We start from the raw sequence: 11,825 nt of genomic DNA, 5'->3' as shown, positions 1-11,825 counted from the left end.
GACTGAAAATGCCGTCGGTTTCGAAAACGGCGGCCAATGCGTCTCCTCAAACCGAGAAACCTACCCACTATACGTGAGTAAAGCTGCTGCAAAAGAAACGGCGAAATCGCTCGTTGTCGAAAGTGTTACTTGCACGTGCACCCGTGCGCGTGTGCATTTCTCGCATTCCTCAACTCTTGTGTGTGCGTTAAAAACATGGTGCTTTTCCTGGCTTTGTGACTACCTAACGTTACATAGCAAACAGCGACTGCACGCTAACGACACCAGCCCTAATGTAGGAAAAAACGCGGACGTCTTAAATCACATAACCGACCAGCCAACCGTCACCGGAACCGTTAACAACTGTTTTACAGAGTTGGGGGATTGTTTTGAACTCTCCGTTGAATATTACACCGTGAACTCGGTCTGCTAAATGATTAGCCAGGAACTCGCTAACCAGTCTGCTTGTAAATAGCTCGGCCTTATTTTGAGTTCCCTCTTACTACGCACATTTATAGACGTACGCTCGAGGGCTTCACACCAGCGTTACGCACAAATACTTCCGTGTTTTGCTCTGTGAATACCGAGCTAACGTTAGTGACCCAAAATACAGAGCAGCCTTCAGCAACAGCAGCAGAAGCAAAACACGACACTGAACTTTTTAATTGCCTTTATCGTATCGTTTAAAAAACAGTCGCGTTAAAACACAATTCTTGACAAAGCCTTTTTTCTTTTCCTCGTTGTTTCAGATACTTGAAGGAGTTCAGGACTGAGCAGTGCCCGTTGTTCCTCCAGCACAAGTGTACGCAGCACCGACCCTTTACGTGCTTTCACTGGCATTTTCTCAACCAGCGGAGAAGGCGTCCCATCAGACGGAGAGACGGGACTTTCAACTACAGCCCCGACGTGTACTGCACCAAATACGACGAGACCACAGGCATTTGTCCAGATGGAGATGAGTAAGTCCCCCCGGTCCAGTCATCATAACCAATCCTCCAAACTCCGTGAAAATGTCAGCGTGACTGTGTCATGATGAAGCAGCTGCAGCCTGATGCTCTGATTAGTCTGAGACTGAATGGTGCTGAGGTGATGATAGATGAGTGTTTCTGTCTTCCCATCTTTGACCTTAAATGGCTTTGGGCTCTGTGGCTTTGTCCTGATATAGCTTAGAGGAAATGTGTGGATATACCTCTGTTTTCTGTGTTTGTGTTGGACTTTATTGGTTCATATAGATCTATACCAACTTGGACATTTCTGTAGTATGGTTGAGCAGCATTCAGTCAAACAGGTGGGAAAAGAGTCTGGAAAATTAGCTAAGGAATAGGAACGTCAATAAAATGACAAGAATATAAAGTATTGAACTGTAGGATAATATGCATTTGATTTGATATAAATTATTTAGAAATAGACAGACAACATCCATAATATTATTATACACAAAAACTAAGAAGAGTGTCTGTGACATAAATATTAAAAGTACTAAAAAGAATGTTGCACCACCACCAGGTATTATAATTTTGCAGAGGAGTATGAAAAAAGGTGACAGTAACAACAGTGCAATGATGCTGCTGGTGAAGAGTCTGATGGATGATCTGCGTGTTTGTTTCTTTGCCTGTTGCTGAAGAGGCTAAAGCATTTTTCCACTGTGTTGCTGTGTACATACACCAGAGTTTATGTTTTTTATTGGCAAGCTTTGCATAGCACTGAAAGAACAAGTACAGGTATTTATTATCATTTTTCTGCATTATGAGGATTAATCTTTTGGATTTAAAATTTTACCACTTGTGTGTAGATTTGCAAAACTATGTGTAATGGCATTGCTGTAGGGTTATACACTTAATTTTAATATTGACAAATCTGCAGATTATTTGCTTGATGAAAAATGTTATCATTTTCACTTCATACAACCCAATATCTCACATTCAGAAGTAAGTATTGAAACCATATTCAGTTTTAAGTGCAAAAAACAGAAATTAATTTAAGAAAGTATTTATTGTTTCGCCTAAAAATAGTTTGATACAATTATCAAAAAATCTCAGTCAGCTAACTGCTGCAGTTTAATATTTATGCACACTTTCAGAACTAGGATTTAATTGTGTATTACAGCTTCATCAGAGCCAGTGAGTTAGAGCAGCTGTTTAAAAGTATTCAGCAACAAAGGGCTGTGTGTTTTTGCAATCAAAATTTGATATCTCTAAAGATAAGACTCAACATTTTCATCCATTGCTTCATAGTCTTTGAAAAAAACATGCCAGTTCCCTTTTGTTTGTGGCTTCTTTTGACCTCTGTCATCTCTAGAGAAAAACATTTTGTTAGAGAAGAATCAAGCCTTGTCATAAGTATTGATTAACTGTCTGGTGCCACAGAAACTAGACACTAGTGAATCCTCAAAAGGGGTCTGAATGCTACCACCCCCACATCCTCTTTTAATCTGCACCAGGCATATACAGACAGTATGCATCATGTGATTGGGAATTTAAAATGATGGAGCATTTAATTGAGCGCCACATAGGAATACAATTAAATTGAAGAAATGGAAAGTGAACAACTGCAGTCCTTACAATGCCTCTGCCGCCAATGGAAGCTATTTCTGTATGACCTTATGTGTTGCTATAGCAACTGTTGCTACTCAAGAAAGGAAAATTTGCTTTATTCAAAAGGCTTATTGGACATACATTTCTTAAAGGCATTGCTGGGGTGTCAGCCCTGCATTCACAATGGAATATTATTCCTGAATTAAATTTATGTGCAACCCAGAATTATCTGCTTTTAATGCAATTTACTAAGCCAGTATGTTCATCACTGAATGTCTGCACCATGTCCTAAATGTCCAAGTGCTGTGCCTGTGCAATTTAGTCATATCAAACCTGCTGCCTGTGCTGTTTAAAACAATAGTGAACAGTCATAATTTCAACATGAGGAAGATTTTTTTTCCGTCCTTATTGTGTCCAGTGTCAGATATTTTGTGATGTATTTCACAGTGATTTCCTTGCTTCCTCAGCTGCCCATATTTACACCGGACCACTGGTGACACAGAGCGCAAGTACCATCTACGCTATTACAAGACTGGCACTTGTATCCATGAGACAGATGCTCGAGGGCATTGTGTGAAGAATGGCCTCCACTGTGCTTTTGCTCATGGGCCACATGATCTCCGACCTCCAGTCTATGATATCAGGTGACGTACACAGCAAATAGCAGCCTCTCTTTTCCCCTGCCAAACTTTTCACTCACAAGCCTCACAATGGAACAAACAAATCAGCCGGTGTGGACATAATGTAAACAGAATACCTGTATAGAACAGGGTTTAATGAATTGCCAGACTCACAGTCTGGTTTCTGTCCCAGATTTTAAGGCTTGGCTCGATGCATTTCTGCAAACCTGATGGTGAATAAACATGTTTTGTTCAGCTCTGTGCTGAGGTCATCTGATAGCAGATTATACCATGAAGAAATGGTTATCGTGTTCAGATAATATTTCATGATATAGCCTATAGTGTGAGTTATATTATTATGGTTGAGTATAAGGTGTCACTTTACTTAAGTATTTTAAGATTAAGTTAAAAATTATTAGTTAGTACCTGAAAACCTGCAATTAAATCATTAAATGAACCTGTTGAGAGTTGTTGTAGAGGAGCCTGTGAGATAATTCTCCGTTACTCTCTACATATAAACATTTTGCTTTTTGAGGAACAAGACATAAAAATAACATTCATTGTTTTGTGCACAGAGAGATCCAAGCTCAAGAGGCCCTGCAGAATGGACAGCTGGGGTCTGGGGAAGGTATTCCTGATTTGCAGCCGGGTGTATTAGCCAGCCAAGCTATGATTGAGAAAACTCTGACAGAGGACCCTCGGTGGCAAGGTGAGAAATATTGACAGTTTCATTCATTGCCAGCAAAACCACATTTGATTGTAAAGGAGTAAACCCTTTTGCTTATCTGCAAAATTAATGAAAAATGATACTAAGACTTTGTGTATTGTGCTTTTTTTCTCCCGCAGATACCAACTTTGTTTTAGCCAATTATAAAACAGATCAATGTACTAAGCCCCCAAGACTATGCAGACAGGGCTACGCCTGCCCCCACTACCACAACAGTAGAGATCGAAGACGAAATCCACGGAAATTCAAATACAGGTACAATGAGTTAAAATAATAAATTGTGCTAAGTTGGTGTGATTACAGTGTGTGTATGTGTGTGTGTGTGTGTATGTGTTAAGAGCTCTGGTCCTGTGTGTCACACTGCAGGTCAACACCTTGCCCAAATGTGAAACATGGGGATGAATGGGGAGAGCCCTCAAAGTGTGACAGTGGAGACAGCTGCCAGTATTGTCACTCTCGCACTGAACAGCAGTTTCACCCAGAGGTGAGGGAATGTTTCTCAGATTAAAACAGGGATAAGTCGCATTCACCTTTTACTACAGTGTGGTTTTATAATTGAAGTTTTATTGTTTTGGATGTTGACTTTATAGCTTCTTAACGTTGGCTGTCAATGGCTTGTGGTTTGTTTTTCTCTCTCCCAAGATCTACAAATCTACAAAATGCAATGACATGCGACAAACTGGATACTGTCCCAGAGGACCGTTTTGTGCATTTGCTCATGTAGAAAGTGAGTTTGATACATGTTCCATACATACAGATGATGTTTTGTTCATTATGTTTCACAGCACAAAGCTGAAGCTTATGTAGAGCAATTTGATTTAAGGTTTACTTTTATGCTTCATTGAAAATTATTTTTTTTCTGGTAAAATGCATACGTTACATTTTAGGTAAAAATCTCGTCTTGATTCCCTTGTAGGAATTCCCTCCACAGAGGAGACCATGAGTTCACTGCTCAACGCGATGCAGTCGAGCTCCCAGTCCCAGCTGGGCTCTCAGCAGTATTCAGAGTGTCCGGTCAGTGAGTGGAACAGTGGAGGAAACTCCACCAGCAACACAACCAGTAGCAACGGACAAGTGGGGAGTGTATGTTGTCTCTATTGTTACAGCAGTCCTTCTAGAAGAGATCGATTTAAAGTAGTTTAACCACACAGTTCACACATTTCTTACAATTTAAAGCCTTTTACTTTTTTTTTTTACCATGCTCTCATTTTTACATGTTTGACATGTTTTTATACATTGATTTGTCATTGTTACTATTTTATTTTATTCCTCTACATTTCATTTCCACAGATACAGTTTCTCATTGAAAGCTTTAATAAGTTTATTCAGTAAAAACAGTCCTCATTTATTGTTACGTTCTCAATCTTGGATACATTCTCATGTTTACCTCATTAGTCATCAGCTTCATAGCCCTTTCAGAATATTGATTTTTTTATTTATTAAATGTATTGATCATCATCTTATTAAGATCATGTGCGCTTCTCTTTCTCAGGTTTCATGTTCTAATAGCTCAACTGTAACGCCAAGCTCAGGAAGCGACAGTATGTTATCCCCAGTGGGATCCATCAGCAGGCCCAAATCCTTAACTAACAGTAGTTTATGTTCAGAGTCCACCACATCCAGTGTCTCATCTCTGACGTCTAACTATCCTAAAGCTCCGGGCTTTGAACGTGAGGATCAGGTACACAGAACCGTTCTCTTCAGCTTTAGGAACAACACACCACACTGACAAACAACTGTAGGGCCTGGCACTTCACCACTGTGTCATTGTCATTCTTTTAAAGTCACTTTTATTTATGTCTCATCCATTATTTGCCATGTCATTTCTCTCCCATGAACTGCATTGTTTTAAGGTCTCAGGGCTTAGTATTTATAATCCACACTCTTATATCACCAAGTTCACCTATTTTATAGGTATTTGATATATATTTTATTTTAATTCAAGTTCTGAGATAATTAACTTGGTGACAGTTCTTAAAATATCCTCCTAGAGGCATTGCTGACTGCTGAATAATCTAAAAAGTACTAAGTAATTTATTATCTGAGAGATTTGACTGTTTTCAAAAGCCTTTCCTAATATATTTATTTTGGCAGTTGAATCTTACAGTCACACTTCCTAATTAGTATTTTTACACTGGACACATGGCTAGAAGTATTTGTAACTTCACACCAAAAAATTCCTCTTACTTTGAAAGAAACCAACCCACTCATATAAAATGTAATTAACACTTACCTGAAATCAGAGTGGGCAGCTCCTTTTTATTCAGTTTGAACTGTTTTGCGGCTGCAATTTCTATGACTATAAGAGTCTAGTTCCATGATCAGGTTACACATCTTTGAAGGCTATCAGAGATACGTAATGCTCCTGTCACCAGTTTACAGTTAGCCTTGCCTGAGTGAAATACCTTTAAATAGTTAGTTACATACCACTGAAATGTGCTGTTTTGTTATTTGATCATTTCTAGATCAAGAACAAGGGCCAGTTGGATCAGAAACTGATGGACCAAGAAAAACAGGTTTGTGGTTTTTGTGTTTTGTGAAATTACATAACAATTAGTGTATTTGTTTAATTAATAAATATCTTCTGTGCTCCCCTTTCAGACACAAAATACTGTATTCTCAGCGGTGAACCCTTTGGCATCAAGCTTTACCTCCAGTATAACATCCAGCTTGGCGTCTAGTATTGGCTCAGATAGTTCTTCACCCACCACCTTATCAACAATGAATGCAAAAGCCACTCCTTTCTATCCGGGGAGCAACACGGTGGAGTCTGTCATTGGTAAGTGCATGTTAAACCACCGGTGGGCCAGTACAACTCTGTATGTCAGTGGTTCCCGAACCTTTTTTTGACTCGTGACCCCATTTTGACATAACAAATTTCGGGCAACCCCGTCGATCAAAATGTGACGGCTCAGATATTTTTATATGCTGCATTTTATTTGAACTCTGTTTATATTAGAGAAAGTAAAAGTATAGAATACAGTTGTTTAAGATTGTGTGTGGTGTTTTTAATCATCATTTAAAAAAGAATAATAACTAGAAAAAGCATTTCCAAGAATGGAAATGGTGTGACTGCTGATAGCAACTGAACGCTGTTGCAGAATTAGCAAATAGTGCAAGCTGTGATCACCATACAAATGTTTGACCAAGGTCAGAATCGAACCCACATCCTCATGGTCATTAGACTTCCACTCTGCCTCTAGGCCACAGTGCACACACAGTTGCGGAGACTGTTGTCTGTTAATGATCTGCACACTGTCAACATCAAGAAAGCTTGAGAGTCAAGCTTGAATGACTTAGAATGAAAATGTCTGTGAATTTCAGGCTGAGCACTAACCATATGGCCACAGAGAACCTGAGTTACAATGAGCTTTATACTATGAGGAATCAAAGACTGTCCAATGACAGCTGAATAATTGGAATCAAAAGTCAAGCAATGAAGTGAAAAGACTGAGGCAGGAATCGAACCCATGACCATATAATCACTAAACCTTTACTCTGCCACTCAGCTACAGAGAGCACACTGCTTTCAAAACTGTTGTCATTCATTGTAATGTGATGATGTGCTGCAAACTGGTATGAGTAATCAAGGAGATAACAAACACCTGTAACCAATTGAAGGCGGGGGAGGAGAGCAGAATTCAACATAACATAACAAGAGTTCTTCCCTTGGATTCAAACCAGTGACCTTAGGGTTGGCAAACAGCCACCCTAACCCCTACACTACAGTGGAGTTGTGAAGAAGAGAGGTTGAGACTTTGATGAATGTGAGATTTTTTGTGAAAAAGTTAAATATTTGAAAAAGTATAAATAGTTAAAAAGAGAAAAGTAATGCCGATAAAGTTCAAAAAAAGCTGCACGTTTTGATATATGAATTGTTGAAATAGCACAAAGTATGAAGGACTAGAAGAAGACCGTAAAAAGGCGGAAGAAAATGGCCAAACAGAAGAACAATAGTGTGACTGCTTCAGCAGTCACACTAATTAGTTTAAAAAATATATTTCTATCAATAATTCAATTTAATTCAATTACTTGACATTTCAGGCGACCCCATTTGAATTTCAGGTGACTCAACATGGGGTCCCAACCCCAAGGTTGAAAAACACCACTGTATTGTTGTTTTAAAACATCACTCATGTTGTGTGTTTTCCCTCAGGCTCTGCCCTGGACATCAATTTCAGTGACATTAGTGTTGCGTCTCTTGATAAGGAGCTGGAGGAGCAGGACAACAGTGTTGGTTTGGCAAGTAAGGAGCCGCAGTTTGTTAAAGCAGATCATGAAATGGACGCATCATTACAGTATTTGCCTGGGGAATTATATCAAAGAGCTACAGCAACTTTTTGTTTGCCCCTCCCCCGCGCAGGTCAAAGGGTGTTAGGTGGATCAGCTCCTGTCAACATTCCCGGCTCCCTGGCACGATCCTCCTCCTTCAACTCTTCGTCATCGCTCTCCACTTCCCCGCTGAGCTCCCTCTCCCAGTCCCTGTCACAGTCCCTCCTGTCTGCGGCGGTATCACAGCAGACGCAACCTTCAAATATGTTAGCCAAGCAAGAGCACGGCCTCCTGGGAACACCCACCTCCTCTTCCCAGAACTCCTTGGGTAAGCTGATACCATCAGATGATGTTCACATTTTAAGATTTCACGCTTCAGACAATGAATGAATGTATCCTTTATTTATGAGCCAAAAACTCAGTCATCAAACTGCTCTGAACAAGTATAGATGATTGAAGTTTACATTTCTAATTATGATACTTATGAGTTACTCAGTTGTACAGTTTCCTCTCAGAGCCTCCAAAACTGTAAGAAGATGTACACTTGGTCCTTTCAGTTGTGCAGCTAATCAGAAGAGAGAGGCTCAACTGGGAAGCTGCATAACAGGCAGTTTAAGATAAATAAGATAATGGAGTCCCAGAATCAAAACATAGAGCTGTAAATGGCCATAAAAGATTGTCTCAAAGCTACTTAAAAAAACAAAACAAACACCAGTCAAGGCTGATTAAAAGCATTTTAAATGCTTTAAATGAAAATGCTCTAAGGTTGTGCACAAACCCAAGAGTAACGTTTCACTTTCATGCCCACATATCACTCACCTAGGCTTAAACGGAGGAGCCAGCAGCATTTGGGATTTTGTAAGTGGCAGCTTTTCCCCGAGTCCGTCTCCAGTTTTCAGCAGCCTAACCTCCACAACCAGCAGCACCGATCTGGCCCGGCTTTTCAGAGAGCTGGACGAGGCCAAGAGGAAGATCAAACAATGGGAGGAGGCCTGGCATCAGGTCAAACAGGTCAGTCTTATAAATGAACTCTTCCTCTGCGTGTGATTTTAAAATGACTTCACAGATGCCAAGTTTATTCCCTTTTTTTTTTTTCCTCCATTATTATTAATAACAAGATTCCCCTTTGTTCCAGGCGTGTGAAGCATGCCAGAAAGAAGCTCATGAAGCAAAGGAACAAGCAAAAACAGCCGAGGCGGAGCGGCAGCTGGCGGAACAGAAATGGGAGGAAACAGAGCGCAAGCTGAAAGAGCTCCAAGGGGACTTTGATGTGCTCTGTCGCAGCCCTGGAACACCTCTTCTGCGTAGCTACGGCGAGCTGGACCAGCTCCCCTTGTCAAAGCTTCACTCCATCCAGAGTCAGCTGCGTAATGACCTAGACCTTATAGACGGGGTAAGAAAGTCTAGATCACACACAGCATTTCACTCGTAGCACCTGCATAGTTTTTGAAATGGTTTATCAGACGTAGCATTCAGATCTGCGCACTTAGTCATCAAGCATGCATATTTGAAAAGTCTGCATGAACTGTTAATTTTCCTAAGTTGCGGCTGATATTCGCTTTTTTCTTCCCCAACAGGTAATATATCAGCTTCAGTCAAAGAAATGTATAGTTTGCCAAAAGCATGATCGTTGCATTGTTCTGCAGCCTTGCCAACATTATGTACTATGTGAGAACTGTGCACCTAGTAAAACAGAATGTCCCTACTGTAGAACGAAAATATTGAAGTGGTGATGTACAATTACTCAAGGTACTATTTAAAGAATTAGCCCTTTGAAAAACTACTAATAGATATTACATTTTCTAAATAGCAATGTCTGTTTCATACAGTGATTGAATTGATTTAGAACAAAATGATGTTTGACTGACAAAACAAATAGTATTACAAATCAGGTTTTATACAGGGAGTTCAATCATTGTAGCTTTTGCTCATTTTATGTGAACCTCCATCAACCTGAGAGCTTTTCTCTACCTTGCGTTGCCCCCTTCTCAAATGTTCAATCAGGATTCAAATCCTCCGAGATATTTACATTTCATACATTTTTGGCAAAACACAGGTGCAGTTGAGATTTCTCCAAACAAGATATGACATATTGCTCTTACAGTGGATATGAAATTAATAAAAAAAAAAAACAATGCAAACAGGACCAATAAACTCAGTTTAAAGCTTAATACATACAGATATTAATGAGTGTTAGTTTGTTTTTCTGGCCGTGCGGCTTGCTGTTTATGGGTTGGTAATACTTAACACTGCACTTTGGTATAAGTGTGGATAAACCTCTAATCTCCTGAGGCAGCAACTTCTTAACTTAATGCACTTAAAGTCTGCTCAGAGCAACTGTGAAGACATTTCAACACCAACTTCCACCCCCCAAAAAAAATCCTGTGGAAATGTACTAAAATAGTCTTTAAAAAGTTTTAGACTACGTATAAAAAAAACTCAGTCCTTGTCTGTCTTAAGTGGAAAAAGTTTGCTGAACAATTGTATCCTTAAGGAGCTGATCTCCAGAGTTGGAGAAAAGGCCATGATACAGTAGTTCACCACAATTAGCAGTGTCATTTCAGCTTGGGGATCTCAAATGCAAGGAAATCACTGTGTAGATGTTCAAAACTGTGCTGCTAGGAAATTCTGAGCTCAGTTACAAACAGGTCCGGTGATGTTCAACATAAAATGAGCAAAACCTCAAAGCTGATTTTTCTTTAATTAAAGAGGAAACCTTTTTTTTTCTTTTCTTTTTGTTCTCCAGTTTAATATGTTTGGGATTCTAGACACAAAAAGTATGTATTCACATAATTTCACAGAGCACGGCGCTTCTAAAACTGTCAAGTGATGGTCTAATGTTATTCTATCAGAAAGCACTACAATGTAAAGAAGTCCCGTGCTCTCAGGAATGAACACATTTGTATTCATGCATTCAATACTGTGGAGAGTAATTAATGGACAAAATAATAATATTAGGCCAAAGTATCCAATGGCACAGACTTCATATGACAGTAGCAGTGAATCAGAAACACACAGATGCTGTAGTCCATCAGTGTTCCTCTTTAAGTAAAGCCACAGTTTTCTTAAAGCCCACATTTTCAGTAACATTTAATTCAACCAGTCAAGCATCATTATTTGACCAACTTTCTGAAGAAGATTGATTTCTTATTAAAAGCACTTTGTTGACCTGGGACTTTATTAAAGGGTATATAGAAATTTGCTTTAAGCTGCTTTGTAGGTATTCTTTTGTGTCTTTTTTTTGTAGATTTATACTTTTTTTCTATATATATAAGCTAATGTCTGAAGCATTTGTGTGTACTGTGAAACATAATTTGAATATTTCATGTTTCCTATTGTTAAATCATGGCATGGTTCTACATATTATTAAGATTTCATAGAAAAGTACTTAATAGTTTCTACTTTCATAGTTAGATTTATAAAATTTCAATCAAATAAGTGCAAATTTAAAATGTATTTTAGGCATAACCAGCAGCTGTAATATCAGTAAGGCACATGCTACATGTTAAGGCTGTTCAATCAGTTTGTTTTGTTTTGTAGAGATTTATATAGCCGAGCCATTAGAGAAGCATGTATTGTATTTGCTAAAAGCCTGAAATGGTGATTTTTTGTAGGAATCTAGCCTCTTGACCTTGTCTAGAACATATCGGCCTCTAACTCTAAAGTGCCTTGCCTTAGTTGAAAAGGATATGT

At 39.1% G+C, this 11,825-nt stretch overlaps 1 protein-coding gene across 3 annotated transcripts; it reads left to right on the top strand.

Annotated features, from left to right (window-relative positions):
• On the top strand, nucleotides 1-11,422 carry unkl (unk like zinc finger). 3 transcript variants are annotated; one of them, XM_085783812.1, is made up of 16 exons: nucleotides 1-73; nucleotides 729-938; nucleotides 2,981-3,157; nucleotides 3,709-3,842; nucleotides 3,980-4,115; nucleotides 4,227-4,344; nucleotides 4,503-4,587; nucleotides 4,777-4,943; nucleotides 5,353-5,541; nucleotides 6,326-6,376; nucleotides 6,462-6,639; nucleotides 8,017-8,106; nucleotides 8,224-8,460; nucleotides 8,956-9,143; nucleotides 9,268-9,525; nucleotides 9,710-11,422. In XM_085783812.1, exons 1-16 carry the CDS (start codon nucleotides 9-11, stop codon nucleotides 9,863-9,865), a joined length of 2,439 nt encoding a protein of 812 aa, XP_085639938.1. In that variant the 5' UTR covers nucleotides 1-8; the 3' UTR covers nucleotides 9,866-11,422. The 3 variants fall into 3 exon arrangements, with proteins under 3 accessions (XP_085639938.1, XP_085639939.1, XP_085639940.1); XM_085783813.1 differs by having other exon boundaries at nucleotides 9,025-9,143; nucleotides 9,710-9,939; XM_085783814.1 differs by lacking the exon at nucleotides 5,353-5,541.
• The last annotated feature ends 403 nt before the right edge of the window (nucleotides 11,423-11,825 follow it).

The sequence above is a fragment of the Trachurus japonicus genome, chromosome 8 (genome assembly GCF_045865225.1).
Source record: "Trachurus japonicus isolate A0001 chromosome 8, Traja_1.0".
In the NCBI taxonomy this organism is placed as follows: Eukaryota; Metazoa; Chordata; class Actinopteri; order Carangiformes; family Carangidae; genus Trachurus; species Trachurus japonicus.
This window is presented reverse-complemented; position numbering and strand designations above follow the sequence as displayed.

Coding starts and splice junctions, on each gene's coding strand:
- unkl (XM_085783812.1), top strand. CDS start 9: ATGCCGTCGGTTTCGAAAACGGCGGCCAATGCGTCTCCTCAAACCGAG. Junction 6,640..8,016: donor CACGGTGGAGTCTGTCATTG/GTAAGTGCATGT, acceptor GTTTTCCCTCAG/GCTCTGCCCTGGACATCAAT. Junction 9,144..9,267: donor CCTGGCATCAGGTCAAACAG/GTCAGTCTTATA, acceptor CCTTTGTTCCAG/GCGTGTGAAGCATGCCAGAA.